The sequence below is a fragment of the Oncorhynchus keta genome, chromosome 9 (assembly GCF_023373465.1).
Source record: "Oncorhynchus keta strain PuntledgeMale-10-30-2019 chromosome 9, Oket_V2, whole genome shotgun sequence".
Taxonomy (NCBI): domain Eukaryota; kingdom Metazoa; phylum Chordata; class Actinopteri; order Salmoniformes; family Salmonidae; genus Oncorhynchus; species Oncorhynchus keta.
Window position 1 is genome coordinate 24,650,445 of NC_068429.1, and position 26,583 is coordinate 24,677,027.

The following is a 26,583-nucleotide window of genomic DNA, read 5'->3' on the forward strand; positions in this document are numbered from 1 at the left end:
ACGAGCACAACCGTTCCTTGATTTTAACTGGCGGCTTTATTCTGTAGTTTTAGTCAGAATTATCACCTTCCGTGAGAACTATAAAGTAAATGAAAAATACAGTTAAGCACACTCTTACGACCTTATCTTACGAGTGACTTATTAGCTTGGTATAACTCTGAAGTGCTTACATACATAACAGTTTAACCGGCGTTATAACAGGTTCAGATTAACACATGAATAAAGGAACAAATACCTCATTGGCTGCTTATTACAGAAGGGAGGAAATTAAACTTCACACTTATTATTCCTGGCATGAATTCACACTTCATCCTAACATACACTCTTCAACCATTATGAACTACACCCGATGACATGAAAACTTAGCTAACGCAGCGCAGGATTGCCTTCCCTCCAAAGGTGTGTTGCTACAATAAGGATCCCCGTTACAACAGTATTAGCTACGTAGTTCCGCTTGTATTATCATTTCCCCGCACAGCGGACACATAAACAATTCAAACAAAAGACAACGACATAACCTGTAAGTCTAACTGTCAGTTACACTCCCACCAATCACCAGTGATTTCTGTGAAAGGGGTCTGCAGGTTTCTTGATCGGCTTCCAGGAGGGTGACTGTCTTATGGATGGGCCTCTCCAGACAGGTGGGTTTGGTGATGCGTTTACCTCTCTCATCTTCGGTTGAGTCGCTGATCAGTAACTTGAATCTTCTCACCCGGCCATCCTGTCCCGGGTACACTTCTGTAACCTTTGCCAATTTCCACTGGTTGCGTGGTGCAGTATCATCTTGCAAAATGACAATGTCATTAATCCTTGCGTTTCTTCAGTCTTTACTCCATTTCTGTCTGTGTTGGAGGTTTAATGCGTTGAATACGGTTAGCTACAAAGACGTGGAATCTTCTGGCTTCATTGTTGATGTAGCCAAGAACTACCTTCGACTCTGTCCAGAAGTATTCCTGTAGACCTTGTATCTCTAACTCCTTTTTGAGCATGTCACTTGTTCGAACAGCTACCACCGCTGCTGAAAGTTCCAGTCGTGGTATGGTCGTAACCTTGGAAGGGGCGACTCTCGACTTTGCCATAACTAGGGAGCAATGAACTTCTCCTGCGGTGCTGATTGTTCTGAGGTATGAGCACTCTCCATAACCTGAGGTACTAGCGTCGGAGAAGTGATGGAGCTCATAACTCTGCACCTCCTTGAAACTTGATGGCAAGTAGCTTCGTTGGATCCTTACTTCAGACAAGTTTTGTAGACCTTGGAGCCAGAATTCCCACTGGGAACGTAGGTCATCTGGAAGGGGGTCATCCCAGTCGATTCTGTCACGACACATCCGCTGCAAGATCTGCTTCCCCACCAGGACAAAGGGTGCCACAAACCCAAGCGGATCATATACAGAGGCTACTGTAGACAACACTCCTCTTCTTGTGAGTGGGCGTTCCTTGACAACTACTCTAAACTGGAACTCGTCTGATGCGACACACCACAGTACACCAAGCGCTCTCTCCATGTGTGGTTCACCCAGAGCCATATCCAGGTCTTTGGCACCCTTGGCACGTTCTTCCTTGGGAATTGTGGCTATAACTTCCTTGCTGTTAGAGATAAACTTGTGCAACCGAAGTTTGCCGATGCTGCAAAGCTCTCTTGCTTCTTTCCCCAGCTGGGCCGCTTCAGCTTCAGACGATACGCTCGTCAACCCATCATCAACATAAAAGTTCCTTTCTATGAACTGGATAGACTTCTCGCTGAAGCTTCCTCGTCCTTCGGCAGCAAGATGTTTGAGACCATAGTTGGCGCAACCAGGAGATGAAGCTGCGCCGAACAAGTGGACCTTCATACGATACGCTGAGGGTTGAGACTCTAGATCTCCGTTCTCCCACCAAAGGAACCGTAGATAATCTTGGTCTTCTGCTTTCACATGAAACTGGTGGAACATGCACTCTACGTCACACATGATTGCAACTGGACCCTTACGAAAACGACAAAGGATGCCCAGCAATGTGTTTGTCAACTCTGGACCGGTAAGGAGATGATCATTCAAGGACGTCTCTCGAAACTTAGCTGAGCAGTCAAAGACGACTCGTATCTTCCCAGGCTTTTGTGGGTGATAAACTCCATGGTGCGGGATATACCATGCTGGATGCTTGTTAATTTCCTCTTTAGAGACCTTCTCAGCATCTCCACAAGCTATAGTCTCTTCCATGAATGCTGTGTAGTCCTTGTAGTACTGCTTGTCTCTCCTTAGGCTCCTTTCCAGGCACTTGAGTCGGTGAACTGCACATGTTTTATTGTTCGGCAGATTGGGTCTTTCTTCCTTAAACGGCAGCGGCATCTCATAATGTCCATTGTCCTTACGTCTGATGCCCTCTTTCATTTTCTTCAGGAACCGGATATCCTCTTGAGATATGAGGTCCTCTTCTGCAGGTCTCTCGTTGAAGTCAGATTCAAGCGTCTTGATAATGTCCAGTGTTGTGATTACCTCTCTTGCATGTGTTCTACAAACATAGTGTACTTGATTTGTGAGGTTGGAAGAAGATTGAAGGCTTGGCATCACCTGTCTAACGATAACCCGATGACTCACTCCAATAGGGTCGCCATAGTCGATACATGGATTTCCATAGCCGACTATGCTCCAGCCAAGATCTGTTCTCTGAGCAAAAGGCTGATTTCCCTTACCAGACACAATTTCTCTTGGAAGGAGAGCCTGGGAGCAGTTGTAGCCAATTAAGAGACCGACATCACAGCTCTGTTGAGGAGCAATCTCCTCTGCAATGTGTTCAAGATGAGACCATGCTCTTGCAGTCTCTGGAGTAGGAATATGATCTCTGTTTGCAGGAATAAACTCTCTCGAGTAGGTCGTTGGCAGAGGGATTTTCTTCTCCAAGTAAAACCCTCTAACCTGCAAACCAGACAGCTTCTGGCAGGGCACAGTGGTATTTCTTGAAGCCATTGTAGAGAGTTTCAGTTGGACTGGCTCCTTCCTTGTATTGAGAGCCTTTGTTGTCTCTTCAAGGATAAAAGTGGTGTCGCTCTGGGTGTCAAGAAGTGCATACACAAGAACTTCACGATCTGGCTCACTTGTGGTTGACACCCATACTGGAATGATTGTGGAGGTGTGAGTGTTAATGTCCCTTACGACTCTGTTAGATATGGCCTCACTTGACGCTCTTGTCCCCTTATCTTGTGAGGTCTTCCTATCCCTTAACCTTTCTTTAGTACGATCTTCGTGCAGGCAGGATGGATGCCTCCTCTGACACGTGTCGCAGGTGTTCCTGTTATCACAATCTTTCGATCGATGGCCAGGCCTTAAACAGCCAAAGCACAATTTATTCTCTTGAACAAACTTCTGTCGCTCTGCGGTGGGCTTATCCATGAACTTCCAGCATTTGTGGAGACTGTGACCTGACTTCTCACAGAAGACACAACTAGTAACAGTATCTTTCTCATCAGAGTTAGTTGCTAATACCCTTGCTCCGGGGTTTTGAATCCTTGGCGTCTTAAGTTTCCCATCTTCACTTGGTTTCAAAGCATGAAGGGATGTTACAGGATTGCAAGCAATCTTGGCTTCTCTTGTGAGAAACTTCACAAACTGACTGAAGCTAGGAAAGATCTCCGTTTCTTCTAAGATGTCTGTGACCTTTCTATTCCATCTTGAAGTTAGCCAATCTGGAAGTTTAGCGAGGATCTTTTGGTTTTCATTACAGTCATTAAGCACCTCCAGGCCCTTATTCTGAGACATAGCAGCTTCACAGCTGCGAAGAAAGTCTACAAGGTCTCTAAGTTCAAGACTGTCCTTGGATCCTATCGTAGGCCATGCATTGAGCTTATCTCTGAAAGACTTGGCGATGAAGAATTTGTTTCCGTACCTTTCTTCAAGAATGGTCCAAGCAGCATGGTAGGCTGATTCTGTTCCTAACATAAAGTAACTTTCGATGGCTTTCTTGGCAGGCCCACCGACATATTTTCTTAAGTAATATATCTTCTCAGTTGTTGGTATGTTCTTCCTGTCTATCAGAGTCTGAAAAGAGACCTTCCAGTCAGTGTACGAGAGAGGCTCTCCATTGAATGTTACTGGTTCTGGTATGGGAGGCGGCTTTCACTGATTGCTTCCGCTAGTAACCTGAACATGGTCTTGGTGCCATCTTCTTGCTGTGTGCTTGTCACAACATGTTGTGGTGAGAGACTGTGAAATGAGCCACTTCTGTGCATGACTTCTTTCACATACTTGCAGTTAGAGAGTAGTTCTCTCTTCTCGTCCTCTGAGTTTTCATCTTGCTCATACACTTGCATTCGCGCCTTGGCAGCATTTAGTTTCTTGAGCACTTCTAGGTGCTCTAACTCTCTACGCTTGTCTTCTAGTGTCCTTCGTCTGGCAGCATTTTCTACCTCTAACTTGACTCGCAGCCTAGCTTCTTCTAAGCTGCGTTTCACAGCCTCAGCTTCTTGCTCCGCTGTCCTCTTCTTATCTTCATCTTCGAGTCGCTGAAGCTCTTCTAGTTGGCGTTCTTGCTTAACCATTACTTCTAAAGCTGCTTGGTTAGCAGCAACTTCCGCCGCAGCCTCTTGTCTCTTGACAGATGACACGCTTGAGCATCTGGAGTTGACCTTTGAGTTGTTTTGAGACTGGGAGGAAGCACTTGAGGGCTGATAGTTGGGACTTGACTTATGTGAGAGTTCGGACATGCACAAGGAATTGCTGTCCTTCCAGTGCAACTCTATCTGGTTACTTTGACCTTCTTCCCTGCCTTTTAAATGACACCTTACAGTCTTGATAATAGACATTGTAACTGCTTCACAAGTATCAACTCTGCGTCGTATATCGTTGTCGGGAATGTCGATTTGACGCAAATTTACATAGACACGGTTTAGCTCTGTAGAGGTATGGCTAATCTTGTTTAAGAGGTCTTCTAGTAGGTCTTCAGAGCAACAACCTGTCAGTGACAGTTTTGCTTCCTTTACCAGAGCCTTCCACTTCTCATAGCTGACCCTGAAACGTTGTTCGAGCTGTCTCCACCTTTCGTCGCGCAGTTCTCTGCCCTTTTCAGTTAACCTGCGGACCCTCTCACCTTTTCGTGGCTCTTGTTGTGCTACCTCTTCCTGCTGCTCTGTTTGTTCTGATGAAGGCTCGAAGTTTGCGAGGTGTTGCTGCAGCTGCTCAACTTGACCCACCCCATCTCTATCACCTTTAGTGAAACTACCTCTTTCTGACATTCTAAATCAAGTCAAATCAATTCTAGCTAAGGTTTGGATAAGTGAGTAGGTAATTTATACTCTAATTCACTGTAATTTATACCTCAGTACGTGGTATAAACATGTATAATGCTTGAAACAAAGGCTTGAACAAACACCTTACCAAACAATTACACTATTAACTTACAGGTGAAAATAGAATTAATAGGTGTACGCTGACCCTTAATGTTTGTGACTATATATATATATATTTAGTAAGTATCAAATAATATTTTTCAGTAATACACATACCAGCGATACATTAAGATAGAAAGAGCAAATGCATAATACCAGAGTCTTTATGAAATAGACAACTATCTCCAGTCCTTACGAATTGTGATCTTAAAGTCTCTTATTAGCTGTTCAGAAGGCTAGGACCACCTTCAAACACCTTGACTTGTACTTGCGTGTCTGACTTTCCTGTTAGTCTTGACCTTATGTTGCCTCACGATGCTTCCTTATGTGGAGATTTTCTTCTTAGTTTGCAGGTAGGTGCAAAACTCTTATCTGGCAGATGACAAGGTCTACCAGGATTTGGGAATCTTGTAGATGTTTTACAGCTGGATGAGATTCTTCTTTCTCTCTTGCTCGTGAAGAGCATTGAGTTCTCACTGTAGCTCCCTTCAGTAACCACGAGCACAACCGTTCCTTGATTTTAACTGGCGGCTTTATTCTGTAGTTTTAGTCAGAATTATCACCTTCCGTGAGAACTATAAAGTAAATGAAAAATACAGTTAAGCACACTCTTACGACCTTATCTTACGAGTGACTTATTAGCTTGGTATAACTCTGAAGTGCTTACATACATAACAGTTTAACCGGCGTTATAACAGGTTCAGATTAACACATGAATAAAGGAACAAATACCTCATTGGCTGCTTATTACAGAAGGGAGGAAATTAAACTTCACACTTATTATTCCTGGCATGAATTCACACTTCATCCTAACATACACTCTTCAACCATTATGAACTACACCCGATGACATGAAAACTTAGCTAACGCAGCGCAGGATTGCCTTCCCTCCAAAGGTGTGTTGCTACAATAAGGATCCCCGTTACAACAGTATTAGCTACGTAGTTCCGCTTGTATTATCATTTCCCCGCACAGCGGACACATAAACAATTCAAACAAAAGACAACGACATAACCTGTAAGTCTAACTGTCAGTTACAACCCCTATACTAGCCTATTTAACCTCTCTTTCATATCGTCTGAGATTCCCATAGATTGGAAACTTGCCACGGTCATCCCCCTCTTCAAAGGGTTCAATTCTTGGGCCGACTCTTCTCTGTATACATCAATGATGTCGCTCTCGCTGCTGGTGATTCTTTGATCCACCTCATATGCAGACAACACCATTCTGTATACCTCTGGCCCTTCGTTGGACACTGTGTTAACTAACCTCCAGATGAGCTTCAATGCCATACAACACTCCTTCCATGGCCTCCAACTGCTCTTAAATGCAAGTAAAACTAAATGCATGCTCTTCAACCGATCGCTGCCCGCACCTGACGGCCTGTCCAGCATCACTACTGACCATCCTACCGATCCTCAACATCGGCGATGTAATTTACAAAATAGCTTCCAACACTCTACTCAACAAATTGGATGCAGTCTATCACAGTGCCATCAGTTTTGCCAGCAAAGCCCCATATACTACACACCACTGCAACCTGTATGCTCTCTCGTTGGCTGGCCCTCGCTTCATACTCATCGCCAAACCCACTGGCTCCAGGTTATCTACAAGTCTCTGCTAGGTAATGCCCTGCCTTATCTCAGCTCACTGTTCACCATAGCAGCACCCACCCGTAGCGCACGCTCCAGTAGGTATATCTCACTGATCATCCCCAAAGCCAATTCTTCCTTTGGCCGCTTCTCCTTCCAGTTCTCTGCTGCCAATGACTGGAACGAACTGCAAAAATCTCTGAAGCTGGAGACTCCTACCTCCCTCACTAGCTTAAAGTACCAGCTGTCAGAGCAGCTCACAGATCACTGCACCTGTACATAGCTCATCTGTAAATAGCCCATCCAATCTACCTCATCCCCATACTGTATTTATTTATCTTGCTCCTTTGCACCCCAGTATCTCTACTTGCACATTCATCCTCTGCACATCCTACCACTCCAATGTTTAATTGCTATATTGTAATTACTTTGCCACCATGGCTTATTTATTGCCTTACCCTTATCCTACCTCATTTGCACATGCTGTATATAGATTTTCCCACTGTATTATTGATTGTACGTTTGTTTATTCCATGTGTAACTCTGTGTTGTTGTTTGTGTCAAACTGCTATGCTTTATCTTGGCCAGCTCACAGTTGCAAATTATAACTTGTTCTCAACTAGCCTACCTGGTTAAATAAAGGTAAAATAAAAAATGAAGACAGTGACAATGAGAAAAGTAGAGGAGATCAAGGAGGAGATGAGAAAAGAGCTTTTAGAAGTAAAAAAGGACCTGAAGAACAGAGGACACCATACAGGCTCTGAAGGAGCAGCTAGCCAGGGTCACAAACCCCAGCCCACCTCCCACTGTGCTCCACACACTCATCCCATACCAGCTCTCCAGGAGATCCCTCTCCACCCAACACCAACCCTCCTCCCTCAGATCCCTCTCCAACAAATAACAACCTCCCTACCACCTCTGCTAGCTCAACCCACACTCCCACCAACGCTCCAAGAACAACCTGGGATTGGAGTCATTCTCTGTGACTACAACAGACACATCTATGGGAAGAGAACTACTAACTGATATGGAGGTGAGAAAAATATGGTGCCCCACACCCGAGAGTGCCCTCAAAATAATTTCAGAGGACAGTTTAATAGGAGCGAAGACAATAAAAATCCACACTGGAACGAACGACCTAAAGAACATGAGAGGACGTGTGGCCCCAGCTATGGAAGAAATAGCCAATATGGCCACAGAGAAATACTCATCTGCTATAATTATAATTTAATCTCTTCTCCCGTGCTGCAATGTGCCATTCAATATTATTTTAGAAAACAAACTCAGAGCTCTCAAGAAAACGTGCACTAAGATCTAACATATTTTTGGTCCACCACAAAGACATCCACCCTCACCTCATGCAAGACCATGACCACCTAAACTGGTGATGTGCAAACTTCTTAGCAAAGGTGCTAAAGTACATGGCCAAAATGCGAAGAAAGACCTATGGGAAGCCAGCAAATCCGGCCTATGGGAAGCCAGCAAATAAGAACATCACACCCAGAGAGCCATCCACCAAGAGAAGTCAGCACTCCGCCCAGAGAGACCCTCACATAACCCAGAGACTCCCACACTCCACCCAGAGACTCCCACACTCCACCCAGAGAATCCCACACTCCACCCAGAGTCCAGCACTCCGCCCAGAGAGCCCAGCTCTCCACCCAGAAACTTCCACACTCCACCCTGAGTCCAGCACTCCGCCCAGAGAGACCAGCACTCCATTGAGTGTGACCAATGAACAAGTTGAAGAAGTTGAACTTTTAGCAGTAACATTGGATAGTCAGTTATCATGGTCAAGTCATATTGACAAAGTTGTTGTGAAGCTGATGAGAGGTATGTCTGCGTTGTTCTGCGTTTTTGACACCAAGATCAACTGTACTATTGTTCAAGACTTTGATCTTGTCCAATCTTGATTAGTGTCTGGTAATATAGTCCGGTGTAGCAAAGACAGACCTAGCAAAGCTGCAGCTGTCTCAAAACAAAGCAGCACGCCTTTCCCTTAATAACTGCACACAGAGAACTAACATCAACAAAATGCACAACAGTCTTTCACCGTTGAGTTGAGGAGACTGCTTCTCTTCTAGTCTTTTTAAGACACATTTTTGTGTTAATTGCCTAACCACTTGTATAATCTATTTGCATTCACTTCAAACAGACAGAGTACCAGTCAACATTTTGGACACACGTACTCATTCAAGGGTTTTTCTTATTTGTTCTATTTTCTACATTGTAGAATAATAGTGAAGACATCAAAGCTATGAAATAACACATGGAATCATGTAGTAACTAAAGTGATAAACAAATCAAAATATATTTTATATTTGAGATTCTTCAAATAACCACCCTTTGCCTTGACAGCTTTGCACACTCTTGGCATTCTCTCAACCAGCTTCATGAGAAATGCTTTTCCAACAGTCTTGAAGGAGTTCACACATATGCTGAGCACTTGTTGGCTGCTTATCCTTCACTCTGCGGTCCAACTCATCCCAAACCATCTCAATTGGGTTGAGGTCAGGTGATTGTGGAGGCCAGGCCATCTGATGCAGCACTCCATCACTCTCGTTCTTGGTTAAATAGCCCTTACACAGCCTGGAGCTGTGTTTTGGGTCATTGTCCTGTTGAAAAACAAATGATAGTTCAACTAAGCACAACCCAGATAAGATGACCTATAGCTTCAGAATGCTGTGGAAGCCATACTGGTTAAGTGTGTCTTGAATTCAAAATAAATCACTGACAGTGTCACCAGCAAAGCCCCCCCCCCCACACACCATCACACCTCCTCCTCCACGCTTCACGGTGACAACCACACATGCAGAGATCATCCGTTCACCTAATTTGCGTCTCACAATGATAAACAAATATATATATCTCAAACTTGGAATCATGAGACCAAAGGAAAGATTTCCACTGGTCTAATGTCCATTGCTCATGTTTCTTGGCCGAAGCAAATTTCTTCTTCTTATTGGTGTCCTTTAGTAGTGGTTCGACCATGAAGGCCTGATTCACTCAGTCTCCTCTGAACAGTTGATTTTGAGATTTGTCCGTTACATGAACTCTGAAGCATTTATTTGGGCTGCAATCTGAGGTGCAGTTAACTCTAATGAACTTATCCTCTGCCGCAGAGCTAACTATTCCTTTCCTGTAGCGGTCCTCATGACAGCCAGTTTCATCATATCGCTTGATGGTTTTTGCGACTGCACTTTAACTTCTTGGTGACAGGGTGCAGTATTTTCACGTCCGGATAAATGCATGCCCAAATTCAACTGCCTGCTACTCATCCCCAGAAGATAAGATATGCATATTATTAGTAGATTTGGATAGAAATCACTCTGAAGTTTCGAAAACTGTTTGAATCATGTCTGTGAGTATAACAACTTATTTAGCAGGCGAAACCGAGGACAAACCATTGAGATTGTTTTTTGAGGTCACTCTTTTCAATGGGCTTTCATTGGGAATACCGATTTCTAAGGGACCTTCTTGCAGTTCCTATCGCTTCCACTGGATGTCAACAGTCTTTAGAAATTGGTTGAGGTTTTTCCTTTGTGTAATGAAGTACGGCCATCTTGAACGAGGGTAACTTGAAGTGTACTGTTAGATAGAGGCGCGTGACCAGAAAGCTAGCTACAGTTTGTTTTCCTCCTGTATTGAACACAGATCATCCCGTCTTCAATTTGATCGATTATGTACGTTAGGTATTTTTTAAAGTTGTATTACAAAAGTAGTTTGAAATGTTTTGGCAAAGTTTACAGGTAACTTTTGAGATTTTGTAGTTACGTTGCGCAAGTTGGAACCGGTCTTTTTCTGGATCAAACGTGCCAAATAAATTGACATTTTGGATATATATCGATGGAATTAATCGAAACAAAAGGACCATTTGATGTTTATGGGACATATTGGAGTGCCAACAAAAGAAGCTTGTCAAAGGTAAGGCATGAATTACATTTTTATTTCCGTTTTGTGTCGTGCCTGCAGGATTGAAATATGCTTCTCTCTCTTTGTTTACTATGGTGCTATCCTCAGATAATAGCATTGTTTGATTTCGCCGAAAAGCCTTTTTGAAATCTGACATGTTGACTGGATTCACAACAAGTGTAGCTTTCATTTGCTATCTTGCATGTGTGATTTCATGAAAGTTTGATTTTTATAGTAATTTATTTGAATTTGGCGCTCTGCATTTTCACTGGCTTTTGGCCAGGTGGGACGCTAGCCTATCCCAGAGAGGTTAAGAAACTTTCAAAGTTCATGAAATGTTCCGCATTGACTGACCTTCATGTCTTAAAGTAATGATGGACTGTTGTTTCTTTTTGCTTATTTGAGTTCTTCTTGCCATAATATGGACTTGTTCTTTTACCAAATAGGGCTATCTTCTGTATACCTTCCCTACCTTGTCACAACACAACTGATAGGCTGAAACACATTAAGAAGGAAAGAAATTCCACAAATTAACTTTTAACAAGGCACACCTGTTAACTTCACTAGGGTAGGGGGCAGCATTGGGAATTTTGGATGAAAAGCGTGCCCAAATTAAACTGCCTGGTACTCAGCCATAAAAGCTAGATTATGTATATAATTAGTAGATTTGGATAGGAAACACTCTGAAGTTTCTAAAACGGTTTGAATGATGTCTGTGAGTATAACAGAACTCATATGGCAGGCAAAAATCTGCAAAAAAATCCAACCAAGAAGTGGGAAATCAGAGGTTGGTAGTTTTTCAACTCATTGCCTATCGAATATACAATGTCTATGGGGTCATATTAAACTTCCTAAGTCTTCCAATAGATGTCAACAGTCTTTAGAACCTTGTTTGAGGCTTCTACTGTGAAGTGGGGGCGAATGAGAGGGGATTGAGTCAGAGGTCTGCCAAAGAGACATGAGCTGACCACACGTGATAGTTAGCTTGCGTTCCATTGCAATTCTACAGACAAAGGAATTCTCCGGTTGGAACATTATTGAAGATTTATGGTAACATCCTAAAGATTGATTCGATACATCATTTGACATGTTTCTACGGACTGTAATGGAACTTGTTGACTTTGTCTGCACCTCGTGATCGCGCCTCATGAATTTTGATTACTGGGCTAAACGCGCGAACAAAAAAGATATTTGGACATAAATGATGGACATTATCGTACAAAACAAACATTTATTGTGGAACTGGGATTCCTGGGAGTGCATTCTGATAAAGATCATCAAAGGTAAGTGAATATTTATAATTCTATTTCTGACTTCTGTTGACTACACAACATGGCGGATATCTGTTTGGGTTGTTTTGGTCTCTGTACTCCGTACTCAGATTATTGCATGGTGTGCTTTTCCCGTAAAGTAAAAAATCTGACACAGCGGTTGCATTAAGGAGAAGTGGATCTAAAATTCCATGCATAACAGTTGTATCTTTTAGCAATGTTTATTTAGAGTATTTCTGTAAATTGATGTGGCTCTCTGCAAAATCACTGGATGTTTTGGAACTACTGAACATAAAGCGCCAATGTAAACTCAGAATTTTGGATATAAATATGAACTTTACCGAACAAAACATACATGTATTGTGTAACATGAAGTCCTATGAGTGTCATATCTCTTTCTGCTTTTTGTGACTCCTCTCTTTGGCTGGAAAAATGGCTGTGTTTTTCTGTGACTTGGCTCTGACCTAACAATCGTTTGGTGTGCTTTCGTCATAAAGCCTTTTTGAAATCAGACACTGTGGCTGGATTTACAACAAGAGTATCTTTAAAATGTTGTAAAATACTTGTATGTTTGAGGAATATTAATTATGGGATTTCTGTTATTTTGAATTTGGCGCCCTGCAGTTTCACTGGCTGTTGACGCTATAGCGTCCCACATACCCCTGTGAGGTTAATTGAAGCGCATTACGGGTGACTACTCAATGAAGCTGGTTGAGAGAATGCCAAGACTGTGCAACGCTGTCATCAAGGCAAACGGTGGCTACTTTGAAGAATATCAAATAAAAAATATTTTGATTTGTTTAACAATTTTTTTGGTTACTACATGATTCCATATGTGTTACTTCAAAGTGTTGATGTCTTCACTACTATTCCACAATGTAGAAAATAGTAAAAATAAAGAAACACCCTTGAATGAGTAGGTGTGTCCAAACTTTTGACTGGTGCTGTACATGACACACTACTATGGGTTTCTCTACTGTACCCAAACCCAATACATCGCTCAGTTATGTATATAGCCATGTCATCGTGGAATGCTCTGTCACCAGACGTTACTCAGGCAAAAAGCACATTTAGCTTTAAAAAAAACGGATTTAAAAAAACCAACATATTGTTTCACAGAGCCTCTCCTCTTTCTAAATATCTCATTTAACTGTATACAATAATATGAATATGTATATATGAATAGTGTGTAAATAATATTTTTGTTCTCTTAGTGTCTATCCAATTTATAACTCTTATTTATTTTTGTTTGTTTATTTGTTATTTTTATTATTATTATTATATTTAATGTCCTTGTCTATAACTGTTCTGCGCTTTGTCATATATTTGTATGTTTTATGTGGACCCCAGATAGAGTAGCTGCTGCATGTGCAGGAGATAATGTGGATACTAATAACCTAAACTAAACTCCACTCACCACAGGGTTGACACATGTGGAGGCCATGGCGGTGAGGTGGCAGGCGGAGAACACAGCATCATGCTGGCAGGCGGGCAGCGCCTGGTGGTCCCAGTCGAATATCGTGTTGAACACGTTGAGCGGCAGCCAGCAGAGGGCGAAGGCGGCAACGATGGCCGCCAACATAGCATTGATCCTCTGGGCTCCTCGGGCCTTCCGGCTCCGCTCCACCACGTCCCTGGAGGGGAAAACACAGGAAAGGATGGGATTTACAGTATTCCACACTTTTGTTTCTGTTTTCTTAGTCTGTTTATTTGTTCTATGTGTATATGTTGTTGTAATTTGGTTTGATTAATGGGTGGCCACCGGAATGGACTAAATGGATGGTATTTAACCATACTTTACCAGGTACTTACTAATTTCATTAACATTTCTATTTATTCATTAACTGTTCATTGTCTATCCTCTTTGATGATCCTTAGACTATTACTCCATTCATTAATTTATTTTATTCACCTATTCATCATTGGCCACTCATTGACTACCATTCATTGACTCCTGTCCTGATGTATTACCTGCGTCTGAGTAGGCATACTATTATTGACTATTCACTAACTCATTAATCTGACAATTCTTTGACTGTCGTGTGTGTGTCTGTCTGTGCTTGCGAGCATGAGTGTGTGTGTGCTGGCGTGAGTGTGTCACCTGCGTCGACGTAAGCGTAGGAATATGCGGAGGTAGCAGAGCAGCACTAGTAGCAGAGGGAGGCAGTACTGGAACAGCAGCAGGGAGGTGGTGTAGGCCAGACGGTGTCTTTCAGTCGGCCATTTCTCCAAACAGATCACATGGTCTCTGAGGAGAGAGAGGGAAGGAGAGAGAGAGAGAGAGAGAGGGAAAGAATGAGAGTGAAAGAGAGCAAGAAAGAGGGAGAGAGAGAGTGAGACCAAACGTAATTTATGGATCAGTGGATCACCTCGACAACTTCCAGTGAAATTGCAGAGCTTCAAATTACTATAAATATTGTACTTTCATGAAATCACAAGTGCAATACATGAAAATAAAGCTTAACTTGTTGTTAATCCAGCCGCCGTGTCAGATTTCAAAAAGGCTTTACGGCGAAAGCAAACTATGCGATTATCTGAGGACAGCGCTCAGCACACAAAACATTACAAACAGTTAGCAGCCAAGTAGATTAGTCATGAAAGTCATAAATAGCAATAAAATTAATCACTTACCTTTGATGATCTTCGTATGGTTGCACTGACAAGACTCCCAGTTACACAATAAATGTTCCTTTTGTTCGAAGTCCCTCTTTATATCCAATAACCTCCATTTTGTTGGCGCATTTTGTTCAGTAATCCAATGGCTCAAATGCGGTCACAAGAGGCAGACAACTTCCAAATAGTATCCGTAAAGTTCGTAGAAACATGTAGAACGATGTTTATAATCAACCCTCAGGTTGTTTTAGCCTAAATAATCTATAATATTTCAACCGGACAATAGCGTCGTCAATATAAAAGAAAAACAAGGAAAGGCGCGCTCTCGGGATTGCGCATCAAACAGGTTGGGGACTTTCCACTGGCCTCTCATTGAAACGGCTAATTCTCCCTCATTTTTCAGAATAAAGGCCTGAACCAATGTCTAAAGACTGTTCATGGTTAGTGGAAGCCATATGGAACGCAATCTGGGTCCCAACCATTTATATGGAGGATAGGCTTTCAATGGAAAAACACCCATTTCAAATGAAATCCTGGATGGATTTTCCTCAGGTTTTCGCCTGCCAGTTCTGTTATACTCAGACATAATTTTAACAGTTTTGGAAACTTGTGTGTTTTCTATCCACATATATCCAATTATTTGCATATCTTTGAGTAGCAGGCAGTTTACTTTGGGCACGCTTTTCATCCAATATTCCGAATGCTGCCCCATATCCTAAAAAAAGTTAAGGAAAGCTTTGACTATGTACAGACTCAGTGAGAATAGCCTTGCCATTGAGAAATGCCGTCATAGGCAGATCTGGCTCTCAAGAAAAGACAGGCTATGTGCACACTGCCCACAAAATTAGGTGGAAACTGAGCTGCACTTCCAAATTCCTGCCAAATGTATGTAGAGATACATATTTCCCTCAGACTACACAGATCCGCAAAGAATTTGAAATTAAACCCAATTTTGATAAACTCCCATATCTACTGGGTGAAATATCACAGTGTGCCATCACAGCAGCAACATTTGCAACCTGTTGCCACAAAAAAAACTATTGAATAACAAACACCATTGTAAATACAACCCATATTTATGTTTATTTATTTTCCCTTTTGTACTTGAACTATTTGCACATAAAATTACATTTGAAATGTCTTTATTCTTCTGGGACTTTTGTGAGTGTAATGTTTACTGTACAATTTTTTATTGTTTATTTCACTTATCTATTTCACTTGGTTTGGCAATGTAAACATATGTTTCCCATGCCAATAAAGCCCTTAAATTGAATTGAATTGAGAGAGAGAAGGAGAGAGAGAGGAAGGGAGAGAATGATAGACAGAGCGTTCGTAAATTCATCAGTTTTGCGCTCTGGCACACTCAGACGAGAGTGCTCTGAAATCAGAGTATCAGAGTGAATTTATGAACACACCCACACTGACTCACCTGAAGGGGTTGGCAGGCAAGGTGAGGTTCTGGAAGGGGTTGTCGGTCAGAATGTTGTAGGACAGGAACGGGAGTGAAATGAAGCAGGCGACCAACCAGGTGAGACCTACGGCCAGGTAGGAGTGGCCTGCTGCTGGGGACCAGCCAGTAGGGTGCAGGATCAACTGATGGCGCTCCAACGCAATCAACACCAGGGAGAAAATAGACACCGTCACTGACACACACTGTACAAACGGAGTGACCTGATGGGGAAGAGAGGAGATAAATAAGGGACGGGAGAGGGAGGAGAAAAGGGCACATTATGGACACAAACAAACACGGCAAGGTTATCAAACAAAGATACAGGAACTCTGAACAATGATTTTTTTTTGAAGAAGAAAAGTCTGTGTTCTCGCCTTGCAGAGTGCCTCCCCCAGTACCCAGCGGTCCATCAGAGTGTAGATGACGGTGACAGGTAAACACACCACACACATCAAGATGTCGGAGCAGGACAGGTTGGCGATTAGAATGTTGGTGACATTATGCAGTTCCTTCTGCCGCCCGATGATGAAAACCAGGCCCACATTGCCTAGCAACCCTACTGCGATCACCGTGCTGTAGGCCACGATGAGGAAGGTGGCTCCACTCACCGAGGGTGGACATTGGGCTGACTCTGACCAATCAGAGTTCTCCCAGACGCCAGAGGAGCTGCTGTTATTGGTCATGGTGGAATAAGCGTTTTGGGGGATATTAGAGGGAGCTTACTGGTAGAGCCTGGGAGTTGATGCGGGGCTAGAGGGAGCTAAAGGGGGTGTAGAGGGGACAGGGTGACTGGGTAATCAGGCAGTTATAGTCCTTCTATACCCTCCTCAGTTGGCTGATTGGTCGTCAAGATGTTAGTTGCTGTGATCGTCTCTCCGAGTCTGCTAATCACTCTTAGTGGTTGAGCCCTCAGTCTGATGGAGACACTATGATTGGTTTGGCTCAGGAGGAGCAAAGTCTATCTGTAAAATAGGGAAGAGAATAGAAAATAATTTCAGTCTAAGAGAATCTGTAAGAAAAGATTGTGAATAGAGGGAGTGGAGGAAAAGTGAATTCAACTTAGAAGATATACATACAGAAGATGAGAAAATGTGAAAAGACAGAACAGAAGATGAGAGAAAATGAGATTAGAAGAGGACAAGAGGATCATAAAAAAATAAATTAGAAAAAAGAAAAGCAGGAACATAGTTTAGATGACAGAGAGGGTATGAGAAGGGAGAAGATTAGAAAAAATGAAGAGGGGAGAAGTTGAGGACAGAAAAAGAGAGAAGAGAGGGAGAACTAATAAGTAGAGGGAATATATTTATCAAGGCGAGACTCAAATGCAGACACATGAGGCAGCTAGTTGGAGTCTTACAATGTTTAATAATCCAAAGGAGAAGACAAGAGAACAGTCGTGGACAGGCAACACCAGATCAGAGTCCAGGAGGTACAGAGTGGCAGAAAAGGCTCATGGTCAAGACAGGCAGAATGATCAGGCATGTGGGTACAAAGTCCAGAAACAGGCAAGGGTCAAAACCGAGAGGACTAGAAAAAGGAGAATGCAAAAAGCAGGAGAACGGGTAACCACTGGTTGACTTGGAAACATAGAAGACGAACTGGCACAGAGAGACAGGAAACACAGGGAGAAATACACAGGGCAAAATAAGCGACACCTGGAGGGGGTGGAGACAATCACAGGGACAGGTGAAACAGAACAGGGCGTGACAATATTAAACAGAGAAGATATTAAAGAGAAGATATTAAAGAGAGAAGAGGGGGATAACTAATAAGTAGAGAGAAGATATTAAAGAGAGAAAAGGGGGAAAACTAATAAGTAGAAAGAGAAGATATTAAAGAGAGAAGAGGGGAAGAACTAATAAGTAGAGATAAAATATGATAAGAAGAGGGTGGAAAGGCTTTCATTGTCCACTAAATATTAAAATGTCCACTAAATATTCAGAAAATCTCTAGTCAGTGTTGAAGAGCTCAAGGAAAGATATTAGAGGAGAGGTGGATGTAATTATATCTGTCTCTCTTCCTTCAGGAACGCAGCTCTCTGTGACAATTACTACAGCTTCTCTCTCTCTCTCATTCAATTCAAGGGGCTCTATTGGCATGGGAAACATGTGTTAACATTGCCAAAGCAAGTGAGGTAGATAATATACAAAAGTTAAATAAACAATACAAATTAACAGTAAACATTTAACATACAGAAGTTTCAAAAGAATAAAGACATTACAAATGTCTTTCTCTTACTCTTCGTCTCTCATTCTATCTCTGTCTCTCTCTTCCTCACACCAGTATAACCATCTCATCATTTCTTCCTCAGAACTTTGCTTCATGTCTTTTAAATGTTTTTTTCCCAGCAGGTTGCACACACACACACACACACACACAAACAAACAAAAAAACACAAACTAAAACAAAACCTGTTACAGTAACAGAAAAAAAAGTGAGTAGATTTCTGTCTCATTTGCATGAGAGGGGGAGTGCAGCTCAGATGAGGTGTGTGGTCAAGCAATCAGCAATACACTGCCAATTAGGACGGGAAACAAACACACACATGAGAGAAGGAGTGGTGAGGGAGACTAGAGAGAGACTGGGAACAAACACATACATTGAAACATAGACACAGACTCACACACACTGCCCTCGAGTTTATAGTGTGATTATACAGCCCGTCTCACTGAATATTACTGGCTCCTCTGACGAGATTAAACATTAGAGACAAATTGCTTAATGTGACCCTCAAAGAATTGTGTGTGAATGTGTATGTGTGATTCCTTATATTAGTCTAGACAGTTGTAGTAGAATATACAACAGTATAACTATAGCTAGACAACAGAGAGTATATATAGTAGAACAGAGATAGACTGTAATATTCTCTGATCTGGCAGCAGACAGGGATGTCTGAAAGTCCTGGCCTCTCTAAAAATACCAACGCGCTCCCAGACACAGACTGACTGTGAATAACACACGCATTCATGCTTGGATGCACACAAACACACAAGCATGTGCAAAGACACACATGCAGACACACACAGACACACACATGCTTGGGCGCATACAAACACACACATAAGAATGTGTACTCACACACCTGCACGCACGCACACACGCACAAAAGAGTGAACGTTCCTCCCTCCTAATTTATCTGGTTCATACTCTGCTCTCTTCCTCAGGCCAGTGGTGTCCTGGTTTGACTAAGCCGTTTAGTAAAACCACTCTGAAAAACAATACATTATGCTTATGACACCAGCTCATTGCCACAGACAGATATCAATATCACTAATCTGGAAAAACAACTAATATCTCTCTTCTGTTTTGCTAGTCTCCACTTTGCCATTTTACTGTGTTATGAATGTTGCTCACAAATGACCAGTTGCTTTCTTAATGAGTTAACCACCTCTGCCCTAACTCATTATGAAAGCGACTGGTTATTTGTGATTAACATTTAATATCAGCATCAAAGTAGACATCATGCTAACCTACAAATCCCTGCAAGGTCCTGCACTTCATCTCTAAATGACACCTTTGCTAACAGGTACTGGATCAATTTAAAACTTGTGTAGCTCAGTTGGTAGAGCATGGCGCTTGTAACATGGGTTCGATCCCCGGGACCACCCATACGTAGAATGTATGCACACATGACTGTAAGTCGCTTTGGATAAAAGCGTCTGCTAAATGGCATATATATATATACAAGACAGTTGACAGAATTGTCAAATTTAAAGAAATGTAGGCAATTTATTTGTTACTAAATTTAGCTAACATTCCATAACTAATCCAGAGAGTCTTACATTTGCTTCGATATGTCAGTCTCGCCCAGATCGTCATGGCATTTGTAGGTCTTTATGATAGCCACATTAGCATGGCATTATTCATGTTTAAATACATGCGAATATATTGATAAAAGTCACATTGTTCTAGAGAGAATTACATGATGATCAAAACTTAGTGCCAGGGTAAGCCTACACAAAACACAGTGCTTATTTTAAGTGTTTCTAAAATCCCCTATGGGAAAAATGAATGGTGGAAAAACTAATTGGAACCATTCCCCTGTTTGACCACTAGGTTTTATGGGTATTATGACGCATTCTATGGTACTCTATTAGAGCAGCAGGTAGGGATTGATGAGCAGCATGAAAACAAAATCTGAGTGTGTTTGGGGAGGGATGTTGAGTCACTTAGTGGAAAAAAATGATTCAACAGAAGACAATAATGAAGCAAATATCCTGCATCCATCACCTCCAAAACTCCCTGCTGGGATAAACAACTCACATACATGCTAACATTTGCGTCTCCACAGGCTTTCTAGTGTATAGGACACAGAGTGTTTTCTCTCAAAGGGTACAATACCGAATCTCCTCTGCTAGCGTGTGTGTGTGTGTGTGTGCGGGGGGTGAGGGTTGAGTGGACATCATTTACTCAACGGAATACAATAATCAAGCAAATATCCATCATCTCTCACAACTCCCTTCTGGGATAAACATAATTTTTCTTCCTCTCCTCTCCTCCCTCCCCTCTTCTCCTTCCTCTCTCCTCCCCTCTCCCTTTTCTCCTCTCCTTCCCTCTCTATCCTCCTCGGATGAGTTGGACCGAAGAGTGAAGGAAAAGCAGCCAACAAGTGCTCAGCATGTGTGAACTCCTTCAAGACGATTGGAAAAGCATTCCAGGTAAATACCTCATGAAGCCGGTTAAGAGTGTGCAAAGCTATCATCAAGGCAAAGGGTGGCAACCTTTTTGGTTACTACATGATTCCATATGTGTAATTTTATAGTTTTGATGACTTCACTATTATTTTACAATGTAGAAAACTGTAAAAATAAAGAAAAACCCTTGAATGAGTAGGTATGTCCAAACTTTTGACTGGTACTGTATGTCACAATACATGTTAACAATATGTGTTAACATACACTACATGTACAAGAGTATGTGGACACCTGCTTGTCAAACATCATGGACAATAATATAGAGTTGGTTCCCCCTTTACTGCTATAATAGCCTCCAATCTTCTGGGAAGGCTTTCCACTAGATGCTGGAACATTGCTGCGGGGATTTGTTCCATTTAGCCACAAGACCATTAGTGAGGTTGGGCACTGATGTTGGGAGATTAGGCCTGGCTCATAGTCAGCGTTCCAATTTATCCCAAAGGTGTTTGATGGGGTTGACAAACCATTTCTGCATGGACCTAACGTTGTGCACGGGGAATTTTAATGCAGAAACAAGATAGGGCCTTCCCCAAACTGTTGCCACAAAGTTGGAAGTACAGAATTGTCTAGAATGTCATTGTAAACTGCAGCGTTAAGATTTCCCTTCACTGGAACTAAAGGGCCTAGCCAGAACCATGAAAAACAGCCAAAGGCCAATATTCCTCCTCCAACAAGCTTTACAGTTGGCACTATGTATTGGGGTAGGTAGCATTCTCCTGGCATCCGCCAAACCCAGATTTGTCTGTCGGACTGCCAGATGGTGAAGCATGACATCATACCAGATAATCTTTTTTCACTGCTCCAGAGTCCAATGGCGGCGAGCTTTACACCACTCCAGCCAATGCTTGGCATTGAGGATGGTGATCTTAGGCTTGTGTGTGGCTGCTCGGCCATGGAAACCCATTTCATGAAGCTCTCAACGAACAGTTATTGTGCTAACGTTGCTTCCAGATGCAGTTTTGGAACTCGTTAATGAGTGTTGCAACCAAGGACAGATGATTTTTACATGCTACGGCTTACGCACTCGGCGGTCTCGTTCTGTGAGCTTGTGTGGCCTACCACTTTGCGGCTGAGCTGTTGTTGCTCCTAAACCTTTCCACTTCACAATAACAGCACATTGAACTGGGGCAGCTCTAGCAGGGCATACATTTGACGAAAGGTGGCATCCTATGACGGTGTCACGTTAAAAGTCACTGAGCTCTTCTACTGCCATTGTACTGCCAATGTTTCCTATGGAGATTGGGTGCTCAATTTTATACACCTGTCAGCAAAGGCTGTGGCTGAAATAGCCAAATCCACTCCTTTGAAGGGGTGTCCACATACTTTTGTATATATAGTGTATATGTAATAGAAGCATTATTTCAGTGATACTTGTAATCATGGTAATAAAACATTAGAACAAACACAAAACACTAAACTTAATTTAATCTTATTCATTTTATTTGTTTCTCTCATTGCTTCTTAATTCAGGCATTTTACAGTTGTAAGCCGTTCCCACTTGTCCTTTTGTTGCACCCGGGAAGCGCTTAATGACAGCATTTGTAGGGGGAAAGCAACAACTAGAAGATAAAGAGCACATAGAACAGTTAGGGATTGGGGTCATAAATACAAATATATATATAATAAATGAAAAAACCTTTATGTGAAAAGCTCATCAGATTCTGTTGAATAAGACATCATTGACCATTAATGCCCCATTTGCAATATTCAATTAAGAGAACCCCATAACAGGGTTGAGGTCAATTTCTATTCAACAAATTGAAGATGTTAAAGGGATAGTTCACTTTTTTACACCTTATAGTCAGTCAGATGGTTCCCTACCCTGAAAGTAGTCCATGGGCCAGGAAAAACTGTCATCTATGGTTCAGAGTTGTTTAAATAGCCACTAATTGTCCCGTAACCCATATAGTTTTTTTCTTAGCCATCTGACTATAAAGGTGTAAAAAAGTGACCCATCCCTTTAAAATCTTCAATTTGTTGAATAGAAATTGACCTCATTGAGGTATCAGGGAAAGCTGTGTGCTTGGTGTGCAAAGAGAGCATCGATGTCTTGAAAGACTACAACTTGTTCCGACACTTCCAGAAGAAGCATGTAGAGAAGTATAGGAATATGTCTTCTGAGCAGAGGGCAAGTGCATCGAAAGAGTTGCTATCTCAGCTGCAAAAGCAGTGGGAGAATTCATTAAAGAATGTTTAATTGACTATGCAGCAAAACTTTGCCCCGACAAGAAAGAGCTGTTGGAAAATGTTTGTCTGTCAAGACGAACAGTGACACGGTGTGTTGTGGACATCGCAGAGAACATGGAACAACAGTTGAAAGACAAGGTAAAGGATTTCACCTATTTCTCCTTGGCCCTGGATGAGAGCAGTGATGCAGGTGACACGGCGCAGTTGTTGATATTCTTACAAGGCATAACTGCAGACTTTGAAATTAGAGGAGCTTGCTTCAGCGCAGTCACTGAGGAGCACAACCACAGGGAAAGATTTATTGGAGGAGGTTAATAAGTGTGTGGCAAAGCTGTGACTGAGTTTGAAAAGTTATCCAGTGGGGCCACTGATGGGTGCCCGAACTTGACAGGAAAAAACATTGACCTTTTAAAAAGGATGCAAGATCAAGTAGCTGAACTGAATCCCAGATCAGAAAATGATTTTCCTGCATTGAATTATTCATCAGGAGGTGCTCTGTAAATGTGTTCTGAAAATGAGCCATGTTGTGGATACAGTCACTAAAGTGGTAAACTTCATAAGAGCAAAATCTTTATACCACAGGCAGTTTTTGTCTCATTGTTGGAAGAGACAGTTGGGTCATGCAGATCTCCCTACCACAAAAATGTGAGATGGGGAAGGTTCTTAAAAGGATGTGGGACCTGAAGTTTTTACAAATGAAAGGACAATATGTGGGTTTCCCTCAACTACAAGATACATTTTTTATTTTGCCTTCACCGTGGACATCATGGCCCTCATGAATGAACTGAATTACAAACTACAAGGGAAGGGCCTTTTTGAAAATCAGATGTGCCTTAACCAACCATGTTGTCCCACCTCCTACATATGCGATGACATCACCTGGTTTAAACGTCTCTGGAGACTATATCTCTTATCATTACTCAATGCCTAGGTTTATCTCCAATGTACTCTCTTCCTACCATACCTTTGTCTGTACATTATGTCTTGAATCTATTCTATCGTGCCCAGAAAACTGCTCCCTTTACTCTCTGTTCCGAACGTGCTCGACTGCCAGTTCTTATAGCCTTTAGCCGTACCCTTATCCTACTTCTACTCTGTTCCTCTGGTGATGTAGAGGTTAACCCAGGCCCTGCAGTGTCTAGCTCCACTCCTACTCCCCAGGTGCTCTCATTTGTTGACTTCTGGAACTGTAAAAGCCTTGGTTTCATGCATGTTAACATTAGAAGCCCATTCCCTAAGTTTGTTTTACTCACTGCTTTAGCACACTCTGCCAATCCGGATGTCTTAGCCGTGTCTGAATCCTGGCTCAGGAAAACCACCAAAACCCCTGAAATCTCTATCGCTAACTATAACATTTTCCGTAGAAGATAGAACTGCCAAAGGGGGCGGTGTTGCAATCTACTGCAAAGATAGCCTGCAGAGTTCTGTATTACTATTTTGAGGGTTGAAAATATGCTTGGCCTATCATGAAGGTGTCTGTGTGTTGGAAGTAACATTTTGCAACATATGGTGTGACTAGCGGAAAGGCTATGGCTAACCTTGGGTGTAGGCAGTTATCATGAGTTATGGGGGACACATACAGAGCATAGTGTTGCGAAAACAAACGGTTTTTTGTTAGACATTAACAAGAACTAGATGTGTGATAACTGTATCTAGGGTATGAGCGCATAGATATTCTGCCAAGCAACAGCTACACCTGCCAATGGGAGCGCCTGGGGGGCTGGGACCAGCCTGTGCGCCAACGATAGGCTGAGTGAGTTTAAACCACGCTCAGCCTCTACTCTCACAGGCCAGCTCAGAAGCAGGAACTACTTCTGTCAGAGTATTTAAGAAGAAACTATTAGGGTGCTGGCTAGTTCGCTGTACTGCCCTGCGTGGTATTACAGCGAACCCATATATACGAAAATTGCATTTACCATTTATTGCTAAGCTAATAAAAGTACATAGTATACAATCGGTGTCATAACTTGTTTGGATGCCAGATTCGAATTGACGCAGCCCTAACACTATCCAAGTCTGTACCCAGTTGGTAGAGCATGGCGCTTGTAACGCCAGGGTAGTGGGTTCGATTCCCGGGACCACCCATACGTAGAATGTATGCACACATGACTGTAAGTCGCTTTGGATAAAAGCGTCAGCTAAATGGCATATATTATTATTATTATTATTATTATTACCCAAACAATTTGAGCTTCTACTTCTAAAAATTCACCTTTCCAGAAACAAGTCTCTCACTGTTGCCGCTTGCTATAGACCTCCCTCTGCCCCCAGCTGTGCCCTCGATACCATATGTGAAATGGTATCCTGGAATGACATTGACCTCATCCCTGTCAGTAGATGATGCCTGGCTATTCTTTAAAAGTGCCTTCCTCACCATCGAAAAAAAAGCATGCCTAATTTAAAAAAAATTGAACTAGGAATGTGGGGAGTGGGAAGAACAAGTATTTGATACCTGCAAAATCTGCAGTGTTTTCCTACTTACAAAGCATGTAGAGGTCTGCCGGGACGGCAGGGTAGCCTAGTGGTTAGAGCGTTGGACTAGTAACTGGAAGGTTGCAAGTTCAAACCCCTGAGCTGACAAGGTCGTTCTGCCCCTGAACAGGCAGTTAACCCACTGTTCCCAGGCCGTCATTGAAAATAAGAATTTGTTCTTAACTGACTTGCCTGGTTAAATAAAGGTCAAATAAAAAATAAAACATTTTAAAAAATAGGTACACTTCAACTGTGAGAGACGGAATCGAAAACAAAAATCCAGAAAATCCTCCGAGATGACAAGGTGAAAATCTGTCATTCTGCCCCTGAACAAGGCAGTTAACCCACCGTTCCTAGGCCGCCATTGAAAATAAGAATGTGTTCTTAACTGACTTGCCTACTTAAATAACAAGGTATAAAAAATATATATAAAAAATCAAATACAAATTTTAAAAAATTTATCGGCACCCAAAAATACCAATTTCCGATTGTTTTGAAATCGGCAATTCCGATTAATCGGTCGACCTCTACTCTGGACGACTCTGACTTAGAATACGTGGACAACTACAAATACCTAGGTGTCTGGTTAGACTGTAAACTCTCCTTCCAGACTCACATTAAGCATCTCCAATCCAAAATTAAATCTAGAATTGGCTTCCTATATCGCCACAAAGCATCCTTAACTCATGCTGCGAAACATACCCTCGTAAAACTGACCATCCTACCGATCCTCGACTTCGGTGATGTCATCTATAAAATAGCCTCCAACACTCTACTCAACAAACTGGATGCAGTCTATCACAGTGCCATCCGTTTTGTCACCAAAGCCCCATACACTACCCACCATTGCGACCTGTACGCTCTCGTTGGTTGGCCCTCGCTTCATACTCGTCGCCAAACCCTCTGGCTACAGGTTATCTACAAGCCTCTGCTAGGTAAAGCCCCGCCTTATCTCAGCTCACTGGTCACCATAGCAGCACCCACTCGTAGCACACACTCCAGCAGGTATATCTCACCAGTCACCCCCAAAGCC

General features: G+C 42.3%; 2 protein-coding genes across 11 annotated transcripts in view; both read right to left on the reverse strand.

Annotated features, from left to right (window-relative positions):
* Nucleotides 1-26,583, reverse strand: part of LOC118387416 (neuropeptide Y receptor type 1-like) — a 44,663-nt gene that overhangs the window by 5,314 nt on the left and 12,766 nt on the right. For 6 of the 10 annotated variants that reach the window (XM_052525556.1, XM_052525555.1, XM_052525558.1 and 3 more), the window contains 5 exons: nt 16,572-17,159; nt 16,177-16,418; nt 14,236-14,382; nt 13,552-13,768; nt 9,295-9,566 (listed from right to left, as the gene is read on the reverse strand). In XM_052525556.1, the coding sequence (XP_052381516.1) occupies nt 9,333-9,566; nt 13,552-13,768; nt 14,236-14,382; nt 16,177-16,418; nt 16,572-16,880 (1,149 nt within the window). In that variant the 5' untranslated portion in view covers nt 16,881-17,159 and the 3' untranslated portion in view covers nt 9,295-9,332. Of the gene's footprint in view, nt 1-9,294; nt 9,567-13,551; nt 13,769-14,235; nt 14,383-16,176; nt 16,419-16,571; nt 17,160-22,127; nt 22,451-23,230; nt 23,350-26,583 lie in introns of those variants that run through there. The other 4 variants (XM_052525559.1, XR_008143184.1, XR_008143185.1 and 1 more) reach the window with 4 other exon arrangements.
* Nucleotides 18-4,074, reverse strand: LOC127931819 (uncharacterized). Its single transcript, XM_052525552.1, has 2 exons — nt 236-4,074; nt 18-78 (listed from the first exon to the last, which is right to left on the reverse strand). Exon 1 carries the CDS (start codon nt 3,912-3,914, stop codon nt 828-830), a length of 3,087 nt encoding a protein of 1,028 aa, XP_052381512.1. The 5' UTR covers nt 3,915-4,074; the 3' UTR covers nt 18-78; nt 236-827.